Raw genomic sequence first — 21,859 nt, forward strand, 5'->3', positions numbered from 1 at the left:
TCGTGATTGAGGATTTCTATGCGGCTTGTGGTAATTTGTGATGGACTAGTTGGAGCACCCCTGCAGGGTTAAATCTTTCGGAAAGCCGTGCCCGTGGTTATGTGGCAACGTGGAATCTTTGTTTAACACCGGTTGTAGATAACCTGAAGTTAACGTAATTAAAATATGCCAACTGTGTGCGTAACCGTGACTGTCTCTTTCGTGAGTTCTTTCTCCGATCGAGGACACGGTGGGGTTATGCCTGACGTAGGTAGGTGTTCAGGATCATTCTTTTGATCATCTGTAGTTCACGTCCGCTACGCGTAGACATTCCCCCTCTTATTTCTTGTAATCGTAAGTTAGCCACCAAATACATGCTTAGTCGCTGCTGCAACCTCACCACTTAACCATACCTCACCCATTAAGCTTTGCTAGTCTTGATACCTTTGGAAATGAGATTGTTGAGTCCCCTGTGGCTCACAGATTACTACAACACCAGTTGCAGGTTCAGGTAAAAGGTTACTTGACGCGAGCGCGTTGATTGTTCATTTGAAGTTGCTTCTTCTTCTTCTTCATCATCGATCTAGGATGGGTTCCAGGCCGGCAGCCTGGGATAGCAAGGATGGACGTCGTTCTTTCTTTTCTTGTTTGTTTTCGTCCGTAGTCGGACCCTGCTCTTACTCTTGATGAATATGTAATGTACTGATGTGACTCTGATGTAGCTTGTGGCGAGTGTAAGCCAACTATATATATATATATCTCTTCTTTTCAGTACATGTACTTGTAACGATATCCATTCTTGCAACACGACGAGATGTGCTTCTATCCCTGACGAGGCCCTTGTGCCAAATTGAGGATAATGTTGCATCTTGGGCGTGACGGGATAGGAGGAGAATTTTCTTTGAAAGGTAGCGGTCGAGCAAATATAAGGGTGGGCTCACGGTTATTGAGGATCGGCTAGGTGCCAATTAGAAGAGTAAAAAATGAAATTTTACTCCCTTCACCGGTTATAAGGGACCTGTTAGAGTCTCCCCTATATTATTGTACCTTCATCAGTCATGTGGTTACGGGCTTTTGCATCCCTTAATTAATCAATTGTGTGATCGATGTTTTTATACGGTTGTACCTTTATCAATTAGGTGTTAGCTATGCGTGCTTGTATTGATTTTTCGACCGGTTATCCTTGATTAACCGTAATATGCAGAAACCTACTTTACTAGAGGTGTTCTTAAAGAAATCTCCCTAATAATAAACCACGGATCGCTTCTGCCGTACGTCGTCGTCGGTTTTGCAAAAAAGCCCCTCTGTTTTCGACGATTCAACCCGCAATCCTTCTGTAAGTCAAGTCGAACTGTTATTTTAAGTTTTGCAAAAAACACCCTATATTTTATCCAAACTAACTCCTCCCTCCTTACCCCCCTCTCTCCCCACAACCCCCACCCCGCAAATGGCGACGCCGCCGGCTCCGGCGGGCGCAGAGGGACCTCCGCCCTCCCGTGTTCCCGGCGGCTGTTGGCCACAGCCCCCGCGGGCCGCCGCGCCCACCACACGCGGCTCCCGGGCCACCAAACCACCCCCACCGGCAATGGTGACGCACGCCGCCCTCGACCTGGATCTGAAGACCCCAGCCACCGTCGCCTCCCGGATCCGCCACCTCCTCCCCAACAACCGTCGCCTCCCGCCGCCGCCTCCTCCGCAACCACCTTCGCCTCCCGGGTCCGCCGCCTCCTCCCCAACCACCTTCGACTCCCAGATCCGCCGCCACCAGCTCGCCCACAAGGAGCTGACACCCGTCAAGGAGCGGTCCTCGCCGGCCACAACTCGGTGTCCGTCGAGGAGAGCACCAGCCGGAGCTTCATCGCCGACTAGGGTGACCCTCTTCCTCCTCCCATCGAGATTTCCCCCATACTACTGCAGGTCAACTACGCCTCCACATGATGTTCATCGGTAGAAGGTGGAGGCCAAGGAGGAGAGGATCATGGTTTCCGTGCGGGTGCGGCCCCTAAATGGCAGGGAGTCCGGCGACAGCTCCAACCGGGAGTGCATCAGCCCCACCACCGTCATGTTCCGGAGTACCGTCCCTGACCGCGCCATGTTCCCCACCGCCTACACCTATGGTAAGCAAAAGCACCGGCAGAGCTCAATTTTGCAAATAATGCATGGCAATGTTGGCCACAATTGCTATTCTTGATGTTGAAACCTCGCAGGGATTTCATTCGGCAGTCGATTTCTCAGTTTGTTCTTCTTTCGTGTCCTTTTCAGACAGGGTGTTTGGCCCCAATTGCTCTACCAGACAGGTCTACGAGGAAGGAGCAAAAGAAGTTGCCCTATCAGTTGTCAGTGGAATCAACTGTATGTACAAAACAAACGATGCAACTCCGTTACGTCACTAATTTGGTCTTTGGATGAACTGATGTTGATCAACTAACATTTGCACATGAATCTCTTATCGACAGCAAGCATATTTGAGTATGGGCAAACAAGCAGCGGAAAGACTTACACAATGACTGGAATTACTGAGTACAGTGTTATGGACATTTATGACTACATAGAGAAGGTGTGCGTGTGCGTATGCGTGGCACGGATGATGTTATACTTCACTTCGCGAGATGATATTTGCCTCATTTTTTGTCATTGCTACAGCACCCTGAAAGAGAATTCATGCTGAAATTCTCAGCAATAGAGATATATAATGAAGCTGGGAGGGATCTTCTGAGCCATGATGCGACACCTCTTAGACTGCTTGACGATCCTGAGGTACTCCATTCTCCTTTGCTTAAGCTTACTATAACTATTTTTTACCCAACCCTAGGCTGATCTCCCACTTCATCATTTGAATTCAAACAGAAAGGGACTACTGTTGAAAAGCTTACCGAGGAAACATTGAGGAACAAGCACCATCTTAGGGATCTTCTTGGAATGTGTGAAGGTGCGGGCAAAAATTTCTAGAAACAAAACATGCACCATGTTTGTTCTTTTAATCATTTGCTTAATTTGGTATGTACTGCAGCTCAAAGAGAGATTGGAGAAACGGCTTTGAACAAAGCGAGTTCTAGGTCCCACCAAATACTCAGGCTGGTTGGTGGCTCTCTTATATATTTATTTTACACTACACTTGTTGACCCACCCGCAAAAAAAAAGATGATTTTGTTGACAAGTTTTTGTTACATTCAGACAATCGAAAGTTCTGTTAAACAGTATTTAGGAAGAAGCAAATCGAGCACCCTGGTGTCTTGTGTGATACGGAATGTCTTTCTATATTCATGATTATTTGGTACTAGCATGTTTCCATCATCTCTGAGGTTCTTCTTCTGGACAAAACTTTGTTGACCTAGCTGGAAGTGAGCGAGCATCTCAGACTGCTTCAGCTGGTATGAGGTTAAAAGAAGGTAGTCATATTAATCGAAGTCTGCTAACACTCGGAAAGGTTGTTGGCCAACTCAGGTTTGTTTGGTTTGTTTTCTTCTTGCAAGAACTTGTAATCCCAGTGGTTTAGTTCTTATGTAAATAGAGTCCGGTCATAAAAATTACCAGACTTTGCACATATATTTCCTCTTTCTTTTGTATTCACTAGATAAAGTTATTTTGAATTCCATTTTCTGTTACAGTTTGACGTTTCTCCTTTCTGCTCATTTTGTCTGCTCTTTGAAAGATGACCATTACAGCTGTTTGCACATATATTCCTTCTTTCTTTTGTATTCACTGTATACCTTTTCTCGACAAAGGGTAATAAATAATTTTTCCGACAAAGGGTAAAAAAAGAAGAATCTAAAATGAACTTAGATGATTTGCCATGTTTGTCAACTAAAATTTTCAAGGCAAATTAATGATTCTTCAAGGAAAGTCAGAAAAAATGCCGATTTGTCATGTCTAAAATCTGACTTTCCTTACATATTCAGGTCCTTGTTTTTTGAATACTTTTGATTTTCGCATTTGACCCAAAGATATTAGCAGCATAAAATTGAGAGTTTAATTTGAGCACTGTGACGCAGGCAACCCCAGGAGAAGCCCCGCAGTCTGAACTCGGCTAGGCGGGCTACTACATGCTGCTGGTCGGCACAGCCGCCGTGTACTAGTGCTTCTGCCTCGGCATAATCGGCGCCATCTACTACGGCTCGGCGCTGCTCGCCGGAATCATCATCACCGTGCTCCTCCCGGTGACCGAGGTCCTCGCCGTCGTCTTCTTCCACGAACCATTTAGTGGCACGAAGGGCGTCGCTCTGGGGCCTCGCCTCCTATTTCTACGGCGAGGAGCAGCGCATGGCGCCGGATGCAGAGCACCAGTCAAGTTCGTGTGTGGATCGTGACTGTAAAAACTAATGGAAACAACACTTCCTTTTGAGAAACAAGGGGACGTATATGTGAACTGTTATGTGTATGAATCCAAGGCCATGGATGGCAGTGGCATGGCACGTAATATTCGCGTGAGAACTTCTGCTCCCAATGTAGTAGTTCGTAGTAAAGATTTTCTTTTGCGTTTCAGTCTTTGACGTTAATGGTTACTATATGATCTGACCCTATTCTTGATGGTGTCCATGTTCTCACCGGAGCCAAAGGCTCCATCTCCGGACCGCGAGGGCCAGCCTGATCAGGGCGGTATGCATGTTGAGCGGCGGCGGGTGCTGGCACTGTCGTTCGCGGTCTGCAAGGCCGGCATGGTAATCGTGGCGGTGTTGGGCTTCGCTCCAAGGGGCGCACGGCTGCACTCTGTGCACGATGACGACGTTCTCGAATGCGATGGGATTCTTGGCACCGTCAGCAATACCATGGTGCTGAAAATGATGTAGGTTCAGGGCGGTGGCGGCCTCTATTGGACACATTGATAGCGTTGGCCGAGTTATTTATCCACGACCATCAGAGCAAGTAATAGAGCTGAGTCGCTTGCTATAAAAAATAAATTAGTATATTTTTGCTTAATTGGAGGAGAGAGAAGAGGAGAGCTAAGGTAAGCGGACTCTTAGTTAAGAGCCAGCTCTACCACGTGCTCCTAGGTGCTTTATGAAAATAAAATATGAGCCATATAATTTATACCTACTAATAAAGAAAATAAATATTCTTAATCCGTCATGCTATTTTATGAAAAACATCTTAATATTATTAACATTAAACCCGTAATACATATTAATTTTTTAAATACTTATATCTTTTAAACCGCAACTTCAAATTTAACATGTTATATAAGGATTTTGATTAGAAAAATATGTAAAATCTGAATATGCATATTAGATATATTTTTAAATATTGATATCTTCTAAACCGTAACTTCAAATTTAACATGTTATATATGGATTTTGATTAGAAAAATATGTAGAATCTGAATATGATGTTATTTTACCTATCATTTAAAAAATATTATCTAGGATGCAATCTTAATTAATAATGCATTACCCGTCTTTCTTTCATACCGGTACTGATTTGGATTTTGGATGAACATCTCAGCAAAATCAGGATTAGAGACGAAATTGAAGATCACTTGACAGTTTCTTTCTACGTATTAAATCTACATGCAAGCCGTATTTAAATAGAAGACCTGTGAAATCTTAAACTGCGTTTTTGTAGGCTAAGATCGTCTTTGTTTGGTTCGTAGCTACAAATACTTAAATTACAGACCACTTTTTGTAAAATAAAAATGTGTGGTATTCTTTTTCCCGTTGCAACGCACGGGCCCTTTTTCTAGTAGGGAAAAAACATACTTCCTCGGTTCTTAAATATAAGTTTTTTTAAAGATTTCATTAGTAAAATACATACATATGCATATAGATATATTTTAAAGTATAGATTTATTTATTTTGCTTTGTATGAAGTCCCTAGTATTTTTTTTTTAAAAAAAAAACTTATATCTAAAAAGGAAAAAGTATATTGAAAGATCACAATAAGGCTCATACTGCAAAGGCTCAACGGCTCACAAAAAGAGATCAAATGGCTATCTGTTCTTCATCAAACGGTAGTTCGGGCTGTCGATCTTGTGGGATTATCATTGGCCGACGGAATACCACACCCTAAAGAAAGTTGATGAGAAAACGTTCGAGATCAGTTTGCGGGTCAAGCATCAAGAGGGTTTTCCATATGTCCACGTGGCAGACCAGGTCCAGCGTACCTATCCCTCACCTCTTCCGCATCAGGACCGTCGCTGCATCAACCATCACGGATCTCAAAGCAGCGAGCCCACAAGCAAACCCTAGTAGGAACCAAAGTGTCTACATATAAATATATTCGCCTCCTCGCCCTCATCCCTCTCTCCCTATTGCAGCCGCCGCCGCTCCCAGCTCCCGCTCCCCTCCGCCGCCGCCGCCGCCGCCGCCTCGTCGGAGTTCTCCCCAGCCCTTTCGCCAACATGGGGTAAGCTCGCCGTCACACACTTCCGGTTGATTTTCCATGGTTCCTTCTTGGCTAGGATTAGCGATCTGGAATGGTCTAGTCTTCTGCCTTCAGTACCGCGTGATTTAGAGGCACGGCGTGGGCTTTTGGTTAGATTAGACCGGGCAGATTGTCGCTGCTCCTCGAGCTTATGGACGGTCAAGTGCTGGTCAGATTATACAACGCCAGCACTAAACATATTCATAAGCGATATCAATTCGTTGCTGCCGTGTAGTCATATTTTCTTGGTCCAAAACTTGGATCTGGGAGGTTATGCGTGGTAGCATACACTTCGATAGAAATCATCCTGATTCAGTAGTAAATCTGTTACTTTTAACCATGCTTTTTGAGTAATTACTTCAACATGTACTAGGAGATTTTGTTCTACTAAATGATATGAAAGTGTGTGCACAACTAAGCATTTTAGATGGATGTTACCCTTTAAATCGTTATTAAGGAATCATATAACCATGTTTTAATCTCGTCACCTTCATCTTCTGATTTTGAATGAATCCAATGTCAAACTGTTGCGATGCAGGCCAGGTGTTGGTTATGTTGTTTTGCTTTTGCTGTGGTAACCGTGAATTGTTTGCATTGCAGTAAGACACGTGGTATGGGAGCTGGGCGCAAGCTCAAGACCCACCGCAGGAACCAGAGGTGGGCAGACAAGGCATACAAGAAGAGCCACTTGGGTAACGAGTGGAAGAAGCCCTTCGCTGGGTCATCTCACGCCAAGGGCATTGTTTTGGAGAAGATGTATGTTGAAATGCACAATGGGTTTTTCTTCTTACCATTGTTTTATGGGGTGAAGCTAATATATGATGACTCTATTGCAGTGGTATTGAGGCCAAGCAGCCTAACTCTGCCATCCGTAAGTGTGCTCGTGTCCAGCTTGTGAAGAATGGAAAGAAGATTGCTGCTTTCGTTCCCAATGATGGTTGCCTGAACTTCATCGAGGAAAATGTATGTTCCCCATCTTGTACTTCTCAAATGTATGTTCTACATCTCTGCTGTAGGTACTAAGTTTGTCTTTCACTTGTTGTCCAGGACGAGGTGTTGATTGCTGGATTCGGTCGTAAGGGACATGCTGTGGGAGATATTCCTGGTGTCCGGTTCAAGGTCGTCAAGGTGTCTGGTGTGTCTCTGCTTGCCCTCTTCAAGGAGAAGAAGGAGAAACCCAGGTCTTAGATTGCTGTGAGCATCTTGGCTGGTGGCAAGCATGGAGTAGACAGTGTGTTGGCCTTTAGATGTTTAAGGAGGATGGTTCCTTTGTGTTTACAGCACTTTTAAGTTGATAACTTATGATCGTGTTTGTGAAGACTATGCCTTGTCACATTTTGCTCCTGTTAAGGGAAAGTGCTACTGTTATGAGTTTTGTTCCCCAGTTTGAGACGAGTATGGTTCCCTTATCCTGAAATTCCCTTGGGCATTACATTGGCGGTGTATGTAGAATTTGGCGTTGTTTGTTTCAGCTTTAGGCACCAGATTCAAAGCTGAATTTGAAACAAACAGTTATTTTGAATCAGCTTTGAATAATCAGCCTCAATCTAATTACGGTTTGCCAGCACAGTAAATGGGCAGCTGATTCTCTCGAAGCTGAAGTCCGAACAAACAAGGTTCCATGCGAAAGAAGCTGTATACTCAGTATTTGATGAAAATTTATATTCTGCGCGACATTTGCTAATGGAGCCAGTTTCTCCAAAAACAAGAAGATTGAAAGAACGCAGGTGCGTGCTCCTTTGTTCTAAATCTGCTATCGCTCAAGTCCATAGTGTAGCTGCTGGCTGGATCTGATTGTTTGAAGTTACTCATGCATGCTTGGATGAAAAACTTGATGGAATGAGGCCTTAGGCCCTGTTTGGATCGCTGTTTTCCTTTGAAATACGTCTCCGTAAATAATATACATATCGGTCCGTCGTTTCTTTTCCAAACATAAATTGCTCAGCGCGCGTGTAAGTGAAACACCTCCGTATCGAATTACATTCATTCCAAGCGCGCCTTTAGTCAGACTCTGGATTTGATGACGGCGACTCGGAACATTCACTTCAAGCATTGCCAAAGCAGGGTATGAAATAATTGGTTTTGCTATGATTGTAAATCCCCTAGTAAAATGGTCGACTAGCTCTATTATCAATTAAGAAAGTAAACTTGTGGATGATGTATGCATTATTTGATGATTGACAAAGTGTGCAATAGAGAATTGTGTTAAAAGGCGAAGATAGATCCAAACAGCATTATGGTGAAGCCCAAGCATCAATTTTCCTGTCAGGAGAAGAGAGCCCAAAAGCCCTCCGAAGCCCACCACAGCAGTTTTAATCGCCCGGGCCGGGGGTCCACCGGCATTGCTGCGGCCCCACCCGCAGCGTCCTCTCCTCTCTCTCTTCCCGACCGACGAACGGCCGGGATCCGTCGTCTTCCCCATCGCACCGGCCCGGGCCGCCTCCCCTTCTCCAGCGTCCGATCTCCCATTCCCCACCCCTCCTCGCAGCACCAACCACCGTCTCCTCCTCCCCCCCTTCTCTCTCTCTCTCCCCTCCGCTCCTCCCCCCGCGCGCGCGCGCGCGTTTTTTATAAGGTGCGTTCGATTTCGATCCCTCCCGATCGCGCGCCCCCGGCGAATCCGTGGCCCGACGAATCTGACTTGCTCGCGATGGATCTAGGGTTTCGCGGCGCCGGATGGCCGACGACGACAGCGGCAGCCCCCGGGGCGGCGGCGGCGGCGGGGTCCGGGAGCAGGACCGCTTCCTCCCCATCGCCAACATCAGCCGCATCATGAAGAAGGCCGTGCCGGCCAACGGCAAGATCGCCAAGGACGCCAAGGAGACCCTCCAGGAGTGCGTCTCCGAGTTCATCTCCTTCGTCACCAGCGAGTGAGTTTGCCCGCTCGCTGCCGCCGTCGTCATGCTACTTGGCTTTCGTTCCTGCCTCCCAAGGCTCCAACTCGACCGGGCTGGCTTGTGTTTCTGACTTGGAGTTGTCACTTTTCGCTGTGCTTTGGTAGGGCCAGCGACAAGTGCCAGAAGGAGAAGCGCAAGACCATCAACGGGGACGATCTGCTCTGGGCCATGGCCACGCTCGGGTTCGAGGAGTACGTAGACCCCCTCAAGATCTACCTGCAAAAGTACAGAGATGTAATCGTGGCTCTTGCTCGCTGCTGTTAGTTAGTAATAAATGACAAATAGTTCCTTGTTTTCTGTTACATCCATCTCACCTCGCTTCTTCTCTGTCTTCCTTGCTATTTTCTGGACGGGCGCGGTGATTGCAGATGGAGGTATGTGATCTTCTAATCAGTTGTTTTGCAGTACCATCGACATGCTAATTGATTCACTGGAAAATTTCACATCAATGCAAAACAAAATGTAGCTTCCTCTTAGTTTAAACAGAGCCACAGAAGCACTCCTGCCTGCTTAGACCACATAACCTTTGTTAGATCCTTTGAGCTATGGCCCTTTAATCACGTATACTTGTCACTTGATATGAAATACACATGACCTATGTACTTTGAAGCATGTAAGTTCCTCGCGTGAACACCTGAATAGAATAATATAAGACGTTTTAGCTCACCACTTTAGTGAGCTAAAACGTCTTATATTAGTTTACAGAGGTAGTACTTCCACCTCATTTTGTTGGACTGCATTATGGCCTTGCAAGCTTCTGTTTTTATCTCGTGTGCTTTATGTCAACAATATGCACTGAATATTAACCGACCCTCTTGATCTATTGTTACTTTCCTGTAGGGTGATAGTAAATTGACCTCAAAATCTGGTGATGGATCCGTGAAGAAAGATATAATTGGTGCTCATGGTGGTGCGACTAGCTCAAACGCCCAAGTGGTTAGTAATTGTAACTTGGGTCGTTAAGCTCCTAATGTTGCTTGAAACTGACTTGCTCATATTCCTTTAGATGGTTCAGCATGGTGCTTACGCCCAAGGCATGGGTTATATGCAACCCCAGGTAACCTATCATACTATCACTTTGCCATTACAGCTCTATAGTAGATTTGGAAGCTAAACATGATATAATTCTGTAGTGCAATCTTCAATTATCATATTCTGTAGCTGACACTTCTCCCCCTTACATTACCAGTACCATAATGGGGATACCTGAAACTGAAGACTGCGGCAATTTTCGGAAATGGGTATTGCTCCATGAGGTAATTTTTTGTACCGACAAGGCGACAAGTATGTTATATGTGAGGCAAATTTGAACAATCTTAGACAGCCCTGGCTTAGTACCTTTTCAGTGGTTTCTATCGTCTTTTTTCATGAACCTCCTGCCCTTTTAACAAGCGAATTGACAATATGTATCCGTTGGCTCAGTGATAGTGGATTCTCTTGATGATTTCTTTAGTAAATTTCACCAAACTGTCAGTATTTTGAACAAATCCATCACACAACTTCAGATTTAGGCTTTGGATTTTACGTAAGTACAGTTGAATAAGCTATTGTATCTCGAATTTCTAGATTTAAGGGTTGACTGTTATACATGCTACCATACTAAGAACCATGGTCTGCCAAGAGGCTTGCACCTACTTATTGAGATTTCACCTACATGTGGGCTGGGTTTGTCAGTATAGTTACACGTAATTGTTCAACCTTACATTCGGAATCTACAACAAGGGGCTTCGTAAACATGCAACTCTGAAATACTCGGTGTAATAGCAGTTTACACAAAATTCATGTAGTTGTGCAGAAAAACTCGTCTGCTTTCTTTCTTTGACACAACACTTGTTTTGCTGCAGTGGTTATCTATCTGTTAAGGAAGCCGCCCCAACATTAGGTTCATGATGATCATTGGCTGGAAACTAAAGCACCTGGAAGGGTGCTTAACAGTTGGTTGTGATGGCTGCCTCCAAGATGTAAATTGCTTCCGAGAGAATAGATTCACCTATTATGGTTTAGTGCTTGTTTTTATCTGTACATTCGGAATAATTCAGCCGTTGGTAGTTTGGCAATCTTTTGTTTTTCAGATATTTGTATTAGGGAGCATAAATATATTGCAACTGGGTATTGACTTATAGTTGTGCGGTGTTCCTGCGCACCGCTTCCGGGTGTAAGGCTCGCCACAGACATCGAACTGTGCTCAAAGACTTGTAATGCAACATGCAAGCCAACTGAGTTGTAAACCTGCCTTCGCCGGGTGTGGATGGGGTGCTGATCGTGTCCCCCTCAAATCAACTTTGTTTGACTGGTTGCTGTCGCTGCTCGTTCCTTGGCTGATATGGAAAGTTTTTTTTACCTTGTGCAAAATAATGTCGCACTCATCTTATGCAACAATGAGTTGTTAAAACTGTGCATCAGGCAGCCAAAGCGCTCAGTTCATCAGTACTGAACAATGCATAGGAGATCGGCCTGAAAAACTATCTACGGTAGTTCCCTTCCACTAAAATAAAACTATGCCATCCACTCAAAAAATATAAATAATTCTATGGTAATTCCATAAAATAAAAATAAAAACGAGTAGGAGATTGTGAGCGCCAAATGAATTGCCAGCTTGTGCCACAGGAATACTGGACGAGTTGGTGTTATGTTAAGGGCAGCACAAGATGGGAAGCATACTTACATTACATACTCCCTCTATACCGATTTTTTTACTTTTAGTAGGCTATAAGTTAGCCTACTAAAACTACAAATATTTCCAAAATACAAAGGGAGTATACAAGAAAATCATACATGTTCTAACCTGTGCAAGTGCCAAAGAAATGATACAAAAACACGACCGTTGGTGAAATACAAAAAATGCATGCATGTACTTTTTCTTTCTACAGCATATGAATTGCATGATGAGGTCCACATGCAAGACATGAGTTTGAGTCATCGAAGGAACACATTCATGACAAGTCAATCTTCATAGTAGAAGTAGATAGATGACGATCAGCACAAGAAGAATGCTCATACAATTATTTAAATGAACAGATATTATAGTTAATAAATTTCATGCCTTACAGTCTGGGCACAGTAATGATAAGGTGGGGTTTTTCTCATTTCTACCAAGTGACAAAATGTGACAGCTAAAGGTAGACAGATCAAATCTACATTTTCTATCTTCTTTGTTAGCTACTATAATCTGCCTCTCCGCAGGAGGCACTGTACGACAAGCCCGCACTCTACAATATTGCCGTAAAATTACAAAATCTCCTCCCCTTGCATGCCGTTAGGAGGAAGTCCTGCATCCTGACAAAATGATGTGTAATGGGGAAAAACCCATCTGTCTCATGAAATTCCACACCCGTGCTCCAAAAATTCCAAGAGACAAGTTTAATCTCTTCAACGTGACCGATTTTGTATGCATCATTCTTCGTCCTCAGCTAGCAGAGCAAATGAGAATGGTTTGAATTTGTAGCCATCCCCATGATAGAACTTGTTCATGAACTCGACCCAGTGTAGACGCAAGGCATGAAGGAAGGCACTCAGTGATTCCATCCCGAGCAATATGAAGGCAGTAGCAAAAGCAAAAACTATAAGCCCCACTAACTTGAAGATAAGGCTGTCATACCTGCCAATGATACAGTAAACAGTTCAAGTAAGAAACTGCCATAGATGATATCTGAGACCATGCATTTCACGGCAGTCAAATGAGACAAACAGCCCAAAGAGAAGGAGAAAAGGATCGAAGCTTACCCCCATGCAAATAGCAGCAACTTCTCGTAGAAGACTGTTGATAGCTCAGAATGTGCCAAGCTGAAGTAAAATAACAGTAAATCTAGTCATGGAAAGAACCAACAGATGAAAAATTTGGCAACAAAAAATCAGAGGCAAACCTCAAGGCCCAAAGTCGAAGGTATGATGCAGTATTTGAGACGGCCCCAAGAACAAACTCGATGGAGTGTATCATTTGATGCACAAAAACTTCACCAAAATTGAAATCGTCATGACGTGAACGGGCAGAGTCCGGTTCAGAATCTGGATCCATGTCAGATGTCCCAAGGAAGCGATAGCTGTGACCTTGAAATCTCTAGATCCAGGTACGAAGTATTAGAAATCCACTAGATATAGCAAATATAATCTACGATTTTTTTTTTTTGCTCACTCATAACCTAAACTCATTAACCTAACAACACTGATGCCATATAGAAAACAAATAAACATATCCAGGATGCAGCATAAAAACTAGTGATAACAAGAACCAAGTTATAGCTTAAAGGCACCTCTTCTAGGTTTCACTCTCTGAAATTTACCAATGGTATTCTTAACTCTTGCATTACTGGATTTAACTATACAGGCACAACTATGTTAATATAAACCATAAGGCTGCAGAGACTATGGCCTAAGCTTGTGGTTATTAATTTAAGCATTAGGACACACCAACACAGCAACAAAAGTCTATCTCAAATAGGAGAGCAACTGTTTTCCTTAGTGAGTCGAGTTTATTCATAACATACCTCCTTATGAAGTTTCTTTAGAATGAAAGGCTTTGGGAAGAGCATCCATGGAACAGCTACTAGGGCCAGAAGCAACAAGAGTATCTAGAAGGGGAGAACTGGTAAATAGGCATGAAAAGAACATACAATGAAGCTTTAATTTGTTTATTAGAAGGTTATAGAACCTGGAGTTCCTTCTGTCCCCAAAAAAGTTGATTCTCTCCAAGATCTCCAGCAGGGTCAAGGAACATATATATCATCACGTGATACAGATCAGCTTTCGACCCCGTGCACCACTTAATGAGAATCAGTAGTGATAAGTAACCAAAGAGGCTATTCAGAAAAATCAGCTGCGGTATGAATTGGTACCTAAGGAACCCACATTGTTAAATATATTATTATATTGCCCTTCTCATCCTCTGATGGCTTGCATCCAAATAAGTAAAGACGTGAGAAAAATATAAAATACCTTATGTCAAGGGCATTTTTATGAAACTTTGCATCAAAATAACTCAATAAAATTCCCAGGTTCATCTGCGAGACACCCATCAGTATGGACATCTTCATCTTCAAAGAATTTAGAAAGGGTAACTCAGATCGACTTCCACGCCAACTTGGGTCCACTCCAAAAGGGTAGGGATCACGAACTTTTACGAGACCAGCAGTATATGCATCACTGAAACACACAGGTTGGGTGTTAAATCTTCAGATAAACTTGCTATCTAGTTACAGGCTAGAACTAAAGAGGGTCCAGTGTTTCATGAAGTAACAACCAATAAGAAACAGAAACAACCAAATTGATAGTCATATCTCATATGCACCCTTAACAAAAATAGTAGTACCTTGCATGCCAAGAACCACAATATGTTTTAACCAATCTAGATAATTTATGAAGATAAATTATTTTTCATGGATGCATATTACATTATTACCGTAAGACCTTAAGAAATAGAGATCCTTGTATCAAGGGGAAACAGCTGCGTGTATTTATAGTTGCATATAGCCCCGTTGTCTCAAAAATAACTCTGTGTATATACTCTCAGGGCTTATGTACAATTGCAAGTGGTAAGGGGAGATAGAGCTACTAATTGCCCAAAATGCCTAGACACATGGAATCTACTGAAGAAATTTGCGAACTAGCAAATTAAATAAAAGTTGCAGCATGCTCAAGGCAGAATGAACTACCAAAAAGAACTTGAGCTCGATTCAGATATTTAACTGGAGTTACAATTCCAAATTCCCAGCATAACAGCACATTCATATACCTATCAAAATGGTAAAGTCAATACCTGCAGGAATTTTCCCGACACGCATATGCTGATTTGCCAAATATATGGAATGGAACAGAAAAGAACTCGTTGTATATGAGCCCACAGTATATTGAGAACAACGCCATCAGAAGAATCACATAACGCCCACCAAATGCCATCTCCGTAAAGCTATCAAGCTTCTGCGATAATCAACGGACCACAGTTTAGGAGAACAGCTTGATTTCAGTGCAGGCAATTTGCAAAAGAAAAAACTGAAAAACTGCAAAGTTCTAAGGAACTAATGCCTTCCCCGCAACATATTTGTAGGAAGATACTCACAAGCACATCATTTGATAAATGGTTTAAGAAGGTGGCACGAGTGGGGATAGAAACAGTTTTCAATGTGGTCCTAGCATAGAGATATTGGATTCCATCTAGATAAGGATTTTATGGATACCTATGCAAATATGCCATAACTAAATGGGTTCTCCACAATTTTTGCAAATGTACTCCTACAGACACCATAGGTTCCATGCGCATCTACCTCCATCGGGGTTGATATTGATGCTAAAGAAAGAACTTCTAATGTTCTTTGAGGTGATCAAAACCTTGCCCTAGAGATGTTGGGGTACAACCTATTTGGATTTTTACTAATAGAAGTTAAGCATTATAAATACACAAGATATTATATATTTTTGGTACAAGTCGCTCATACCCAGCTAAGTCATGAAATAGCTATACATGTTTTTCTTAGCATATGCATTCAAATATTGCCATAGAGAATAGTGAACCAAAACCTGATGGTAGGGAGCAAAAATAGAAAAAAAGAATTAAAAAAGGTACAACAATATGCTAAACAAGTGGAACATATCAACGGCCAAGTTATAACTGCACTGTGTAAAGCAGTATAGAAAGCAACATATGTGCAATCTATGAACTGCACTCCAGTAAAATCACACTTTAAAGATTGCATGCAATGGTATTACCAAAAAAAGGAAGGAAATAAGAGGTCCAAGTTGAGCTCAGAATACCTGAGAGGAAAGTTTCTTTTCACGAAGTATAAGAATCAAAGCTCCAATTAGCAGACATATTCCATGACCCCAATCTCCAAACATAACAGCAAAAAGAAATGGGAACGTGATAACAGAATATACAGCTGGATTAATTTCTTCATATCGACCAACGCTGCAACAACAGAGATTTTTGATTAATTCATGGCGAAAACATTACAATATGGGCTTCTCTTTGATCAAAACAATAATGTGGTAAAACAAAACATTCCAAAATAAAGCAATCACATTAAGTTTAGATTCCAATAACCTCCAACGTCTTATGAAGCAATCAATCTTGCACGGGAGTAAGTAACAACAACACAAAAACAGCTGCGGCAAACGTTAAACAAGCAAACCTAATTCAACTCTTGAACAAACTCCTCTTAGGTCTTGGAATTAAATCAACTGTCACCTAACAATGTAACATGCTCTTGCTCACCACCCCTTGATCTCAAATCACTAACCCTTGAAAAATTATAACAGAATAATTATGCTGGATTGAGTAGCTAAGTACAACATGGTCTCTCCAACTACTTTACCTCTACACATAGGATAAAATTTCATTTGAAGCATAATATTCCATATTTACTTGGTTTTTCCATGACTTCCCAAAAGGCATAAGTGTAACAAATAAAACCATTTATTCAGGTTAATGTCTGCACCAAGATACATACCCATATGCATCAACGATCTCCTGGAAAGCATTCGTAAATTTATCAGTTCGGAAGTATGTAGGTGGAGAGTCAATAGTGTCCATCTCATGAAATATTATTCCAACTTGTGAGTTGCTGTGAAGAGTTGCACGCTGCAAAACATCCTCGATCTGAAGCACAACTTAGAAGTAAGACGTCTGTCCTAAATTTGAAAAATGAGAACAATAGGCTTTTCATTTCTGACCTGAGATTTAGCAAATATTGGACACCATCCTTCTCCAACAAGGCATTTCTTTGTCACATCAAAGTTCAGCATGTTCAGTGTATCATAAACAGCTTTCTCTTTTTTTACCTAAAAAGAAGACACATGTGAGAAATAAAAAACATGGGTATTGTCACAAATGCAGAACACAATTTTTTTAAGGTAGCAATTTGAAGACAAAATGAGAATTGCTATTACTTGATTACCATGAGTATCCACCTCCACAATTGGGACCCTACTGACTCAAGTGCTTTGTTTCTGTGCTGGATTCCAGCATCCAATGTGACTTCTAGATCAGAGAGGCGTGATGATACCTGCCACAAATATTATAAAAGTCAGTACTTCAAATACTTCAGTGCAGAGTATATGGCTTTACATCAGGGTGACACTCGTGTACTTCAACAGAAAACAAAATGACAGGTAGGCTGCTAAAAACTGAACAACTTATACTCACAGAAAACTACATGTACAGAAGAATGGAGGGAGTACTTTTGCAGCTAGAAAAGGTAGCATCTCAAATAGATGAAATTAAAATACCTCACGAAAAATTTGTCTCTGCTTGACAATCTCCTCAGGAACAGGGTAGCAATTTGCTCCAAATGAAGCACAAATCCTTAATATTTTTGCTTTAGCCTGCTCCCCCGAAAAGAAAACTACAAAAACAGTCTTCTCTACCTGTTGGAGTGCAACTCAAGTGTTAAAAGAGTGTTGAAAAACTTTCGAGGTTTCAGGGTTCATTTCAGTATTACACCGCATAAATTAGGGTTGTAAACCTGGTTGGAGATAGAAAGCAAAGAGAAGCTATCACAACCAGTAAATAATTTATGGCAGCTACTCGATATACACAAGAATTAGGAACAGCAAATCACAATGACAGACCTCTTCACCAGAACTGGGATCCATAACAGGTTCCCCTGCAGATGCCTGATTGAAAAACATATTTCCCCTTGTAGTTCGGAAAAGCATCCTCTCAAAAGCCAATGCCTTGGACTTCAATATTATCCCACTAACAAACCTAACACCAGATTCCAAGGCCCCTTGATGTATTCCCTGAGAACATTTCGTGTTACAATTTAATGGAAGAACAGAGAAGTATTAACTTCAAGAATAAGAACTAAGACAACACCTGTTCAAGCAAATAGCCATTTCCGTCATCCACTTCCTTGTCATATATATGTTCATCTAGCTCATGGTCAGCTGGAGTTGCATGATTTTGGGAAGCAGCAAGGATGCTACCTGCCTGCAAGAAATTATTTGAGAAAACACGGAGAACAACAGAAAAAGGAATAGATATGTTACTTAAAGCATGGTCAGCATTTGACCGAGATGTATAATAATTAGAGTAAGGATTCATGATTAACAACCAGCGTTACACTTTATAGTTCAATAAACTGGACCAAGTGTGCAGTCATCAGCTACAGAGAACATATTTCTTCACGAATTTCCATATTTTCAAGAAGTACATCAGCATATCAATAGAAGTTGTTGCAAGTACACTAACGACTCATGTAAATCTTTTATCTCACACCTTAATAGTCACTAGTAAACACATGGAACAGTTGATTCAAACACATGTAACAATGAATTCAATGTTTCACAAGAATCAAGATACAACCTTTGACAAGACCAGTTTGAATTCAAGAAGTTCATTGTAAGTCTGCCGTAGTGTCCCACTATTAGTATTCATCTCAAGCAGCTCATGTTCATGCTCACCCAATTTTGCCTGCAGAAACAGCAAGAGAAATAACTGCTACTCATTTCCTCTCAAAATGACTTCTTGTTGCATAAATAATAGAAATCCAAGGGGGTTACTTATATAGCGATGATAAAATGATAGTGCTAATGCAGCTCTAGCTCCAACTAAAAAAAGTACCTCTAGCTCCTCCAAATCAATTTCTGGTTGTAGTGCAGGCCGGACAGAAGATTTAACACCTGCCTTGTTGATCTGATCACTGAAAAACTTCAGCTTACGTGACATCTCTGCACATCGCTTTACCTGCAGAGGAGTTGAGACAGGCTTATCATAATGAATCTACATAAAGAAGTTGTTGAACAGAAGTTTTGTGCTTCAGATGGGGTGGGGTGGGCTGGCGTGCATCCACTGCCACACAGTAAGGGAAGCAACAGTCGGATGAAGTTCCATACCATGATCACCGCATCATACGTTGCAAGCATATAAAGCAAGCATTTGGGAGGTTCCCTGCCGGTTTTTACCATTTATTGAAATGATATATGGTGCCACTAACATATTCCGTTAAGTAACTTGGTTGGAAATCACATATCAAACACCAAATGCAACAAATATATTCAATCCATCTACCAAGAGGAGTCCCGATGTATCCATTTTATCGCATTCTTGTTGGTCAGGTATTTCTTTCTTTTCCAATATTTTTCAAAAAAAATCAAGGCAAACAGAAACAAATAGTTTATGAATTTAACATATCAGATTAAATTCAGCTTGGCTCTGCTTCCAGAGCCTCGTTTTTCACATAAAACAGGAATAAGTAGACGATATAATGTGTGAAATAATCCATACTTTACACTAGCATTGGCATTTGCATAGTAAAATAGAACAGATGTGTGCAATATGGTTGTGATCAACATAAATATCGGATGGAGAGTGACGTAATTTAGATCACCTGGTTCACGAATATACGCTGAAAAGGACTCTTATCCTCATTCAACTGCAAAAGGAGTGGAATAATAAAAAGATCAGCAGTAGAACAAACAAAAACTAATATCTGAAAGTAAACACCGAATAATACTTTCTACAGTGGAATCATGTTAACAAAGGCCTCTATGAAGTCCAAAATATAGCCTCGCATAGTCTCATTGTCACATGCAGTCAAATATACTATTATCAGTATTATGCCGTTTTTATTATTTCTGAAGCCTATTTTTCTTCTCATTTCTTTTCCACAAATGTCGGTTTATAACATGCACAATGTGATGATTGGTCATATGAAAATCACACATCCAATCATAAAGTCACAATTCCACGGATATTATGATGTGATATTAATCAGCCTAGTTGGTTTTTTCCACCCTGCGCATTGATAAGAAACAACAAAAAGTCGGTGCTGAGGGACTAGCCAACTAGGACACCAAATGCATCACGCAAACCTCTCTTGTCCATATTTCCTCACTGACAGACAGTCATGAAATGCAGCACCCAGTAGGGCCTACACAGTTGATATGTATCATCAAGAAGGACTAAAGCATGTTCACGTGCATATGGTGGCATGGCGATTCATGGGTGAAAGCTGGAACCTATAAGACTGCATGATAACATTAGCAGGAAAACCGCTATCTTAATCATGAATTTGAATAACAAGTAGTGATCAGTTTGCCAAACACTCCTAGGAGAATCTATTATGTGATTAGTTATTAGTGAAGCCCAAACTTGAACTCATTCTCATGTCCTTAGAAAGGGTGCATTATGCAGTTAAATAAGCGTTAGAAAAGTACTCCATTACGCCAGCATCTACCAGAACTTGATAAATTGCAACACACGTATATTATCCATGAATGGTACAACAAACAAACGGTAAAGCAGGATCAACAATTTATTCGTATAAATTGGCTTATGACGGAGAGTGGCGATTGGTTTGGGTAATTTGGACTCAACGATAGCATAGACGCCAAGTGGGGATCAAACCAAGCTAAAAGCACAGCAGAAACACATTGGTATCATATCCTCTACCATATCAATCCATGCTTATCACCCAAGTCTAAGCCCGCCTGGTCGGGAACAAACACCTTACGCCCACTAACCAACGAAGGCAGCCGTCCAAAGCAGCTCAGACGCTAAGCCTCGGGGTCCAATGACACCCGGATCAAAGCACTAGCTCTCCGCCCCGAGCACGGGCGAAAGCAGCTAGATCCGAGGGCGCGGGGAGTGGCGCGCACGCGAGCGAGCGGGCCAGAGATTACGACGCACGAGGCTGGATCGGGCAGATCCGCGAGGGGGGATGCTGGAGGGAGGGAGACGAGGCAGGGACAGGGGCACTCACGTCCTTGAACTGGAGGAGGCCGAGCTCGCCGAGGTAGGTGACGGCGAGGCGCGCGCTCTCGGCGGGGAAGATGAGCTGCACGAGGCACATCTTCTCGGAGCGGAGGTGGTCCATGGGGGGCAGGCGGTCGAAGAGCCCCATCGCCCCCGAGCGGCCCCCTCCCGGAGCTTCCAGGAGGAGGTTCGCCAGCGTGAGGGCGGGGCGCGGGCGGGGACGATGGAGGGGGGAGGCCGGTGGCGGTGTGGTGTGGTGTGCCTCAGATCTGAGGCGTTGGGGTCCAATTCTATTCTCTTTCTCTTCTCTCTGCTACTGGTCGATAGTGTATTTTCTCTTCTCCCGAGGCGCAGGTGCGTGCGCAACTGCCATGGACCCGGGTCCCGACCCATGGGAAGGAGGGGAGGGGGGGAAGGTGGGCGAGGAAGCGTCTTGGAAAGCGGCTGCTGTGGCTGGCCCGTGGGCCATGCGCGCCTGCGCTGGGTGGGCGCGGACCGGTCGAGGCTCGTGCCGCGCGCGGCTTCCCCGGTTTTGATGAGTTTTACGCGACCGACAGGTCGGTGCCGCGTTGCGGGAATCGGAGGGAAAGTTTAGACCGGCCTCGTCGCCGGGACTGGACGCGGCGGTACTGCCGTGTGAGTTTTTTGTGTACTGTTTTGCGGAAAAATCCTATATGCCACTCACTGCTTCCAATTGTCGACGCTTTGCATAGGGTGGCGTGAGCGATGGATGCGGTGGACCGGCCTGTTTAGCGCGTTTCACAGACCCGTTTTGGAAACCTTCTACAATTTCCCAGCCGGTATTTCTGGTTCTGAGAACCTTCCAGAAGGTTCCCTAGACCAGTCTTACTTTGTTTACGTTTTCTTTTTTGTTTTTTTATGTTTATGTTTCAAAAATGTTCTGGTTTTTCCCTAGACCAGTCTTACTTTGTTTACATTT

The 21,859-nt window shown here is 42.9% G+C and overlaps 4 protein-coding genes across 4 annotated transcripts; 3 read left to right on the top strand and 1 right to left on the bottom strand.

Moving 5' to 3' along the window:
* The first annotated feature begins 1,426 nt into the window (after nucleotides 1-1,426).
* On the top strand, nucleotides 1,427-4,286 carry LOC123442013 (kinesin-like protein KIN-7H). The gene is made up of 11 exons (XM_045118144.1): nucleotides 1,427-1,612; nucleotides 1,931-2,096; nucleotides 2,242-2,331; nucleotides 2,436-2,536; nucleotides 2,623-2,736; nucleotides 2,827-2,908; nucleotides 2,990-3,057; nucleotides 3,154-3,218; nucleotides 3,298-3,423; nucleotides 3,588-3,705; nucleotides 4,056-4,286. The coding sequence occupies exons 1-11, from the start codon at nucleotides 1,427-1,429 to the stop codon at nucleotides 4,284-4,286; spliced, it is 1,347 nt and encodes a 448-aa protein (XP_044974079.1).
* Nucleotides 4,287-6,214: 1,928 nt separating this feature from the next.
* On the top strand, nucleotides 6,215-7,711 carry LOC123444968 (40S ribosomal protein S23). Its single transcript, XM_045121866.1, has 4 exons — nucleotides 6,215-6,318; nucleotides 6,937-7,092; nucleotides 7,173-7,299; nucleotides 7,384-7,711. Exons 1-4 carry the CDS (start codon nucleotides 6,314-6,316, stop codon nucleotides 7,522-7,524), a joined length of 429 nt encoding a protein of 142 aa, XP_044977801.1. The 5' UTR covers nucleotides 6,215-6,313; the 3' UTR covers nucleotides 7,525-7,711.
* Nucleotides 7,712-8,760: 1,049 nt separating this feature from the next.
* Nucleotides 8,761-11,461, top strand: LOC123444970 (nuclear transcription factor Y subunit B-3-like). The gene is made up of 8 exons (XM_045121869.1): nucleotides 8,761-8,911; nucleotides 8,997-9,206; nucleotides 9,338-9,467; nucleotides 9,602-9,607; nucleotides 10,074-10,169; nucleotides 10,240-10,290; nucleotides 10,423-10,489; nucleotides 11,078-11,461. Exons 2-7 carry the CDS (start codon nucleotides 9,013-9,015, stop codon nucleotides 10,441-10,443), a joined length of 498 nt encoding a protein of 165 aa, XP_044977804.1. The 5' UTR covers nucleotides 8,761-8,911; nucleotides 8,997-9,012; the 3' UTR covers nucleotides 10,444-10,489; nucleotides 11,078-11,461.
* A 774-nt stretch (nucleotides 11,462-12,235) lies between these two features.
* Nucleotides 12,236-21,305, bottom strand: LOC123444969 (V-type proton ATPase subunit a1). The gene is made up of 18 exons (XM_045121867.1): nucleotides 20,927-21,305; nucleotides 19,553-19,597; nucleotides 18,787-18,909; nucleotides 18,529-18,636; nucleotides 18,040-18,153; nucleotides 17,793-17,963; nucleotides 17,451-17,588; nucleotides 17,120-17,227; nucleotides 16,896-17,003; nucleotides 16,673-16,821; nucleotides 15,978-16,131; nucleotides 14,986-15,146; nucleotides 14,166-14,372; nucleotides 13,882-14,065; nucleotides 13,718-13,801; nucleotides 13,097-13,290; nucleotides 12,957-13,016; nucleotides 12,236-12,831 (listed from the first exon to the last, which is right to left on the bottom strand). Exons 1-18 carry the CDS (start codon nucleotides 21,065-21,067, stop codon nucleotides 12,627-12,629), a joined length of 2,454 nt encoding a protein of 817 aa, XP_044977802.1. The 5' UTR covers nucleotides 21,068-21,305; the 3' UTR covers nucleotides 12,236-12,626.
* Between the last annotated feature and the right edge of the window lie 554 nt (nucleotides 21,306-21,859).

The sequence above is a fragment of the Hordeum vulgare genome, chromosome 3H, assembly GCF_904849725.1.
Source record: "Hordeum vulgare subsp. vulgare chromosome 3H, MorexV3_pseudomolecules_assembly, whole genome shotgun sequence".
NCBI lineage: Eukaryota > Viridiplantae > Streptophyta > Magnoliopsida > Poales > Poaceae > Hordeum > Hordeum vulgare.

Excerpts from the sequence above, each read along its gene's own strand:
- LOC123442013 (XM_045118144.1), top strand. The coding sequence starts at position 1,427 with ATGGCGACGCCGCCGGCTCCGGCGGGCGCAGAGGGACCTCCGCCCTCC. Across the intron at positions 2,537-2,622 it reads TTTATGACTACATAGAGAAG|CACCCTGAAAGAGAATTCAT; the intron begins GTGTGCGTGTGC and ends TCATTGCTACAG. Across the intron at positions 2,737-2,826 it reads GACTGCTTGACGATCCTGAG|AAAGGGACTACTGTTGAAAA; the intron begins GTACTCCATTCT and ends GAATTCAAACAG.
- LOC123444968 (XM_045121866.1), top strand. Across the intron at positions 7,093-7,172 it reads GGCATTGTTTTGGAGAAGAT|TGGTATTGAGGCCAAGCAGC; the intron begins GTATGTTGAAAT and ends ACTCTATTGCAG. Across the intron at positions 7,300-7,383 it reads TGAACTTCATCGAGGAAAAT|GACGAGGTGTTGATTGCTGG; the intron begins GTATGTTCCCCA and ends CTTGTTGTCCAG.
- LOC123444970 (XM_045121869.1), top strand. The coding sequence starts at position 9,013 with ATGGCCGACGACGACAGCGGCAGCCCCCGGGGCGGCGGCGGCGGCGGG. Across the intron at positions 10,170-10,239 it reads CTAGCTCAAACGCCCAAGTG|ATGGTTCAGCATGGTGCTTA; the intron begins GTTAGTAATTGT and ends ATATTCCTTTAG. Across the intron at positions 10,291-10,422 it reads TGGGTTATATGCAACCCCAG|TACCATAATGGGGATACCTG; the intron begins GTAACCTATCAT and ends TTACATTACCAG.
- LOC123444969 (XM_045121867.1), bottom strand. The coding sequence starts at position 21,067 with ATGGGGCTCTTCGACCGCCTGCCCCCCATGGACCACCTCCGCTCCGAG. Across the intron at positions 17,964-18,039 it reads ATGGCTATTTGCTTGAACAG|GGAATACATCAAGGGGCCTT; the intron begins GTGTTGTCTTAG and ends AAATGTTCTCAG. Across the intron at positions 15,147-15,977 it reads AAAAGAAACTTTCCTCTCAG|AAGCTTGATAGCTTTACGGA; the intron begins GTATTCTGAGCT and ends TGATTATCGCAG.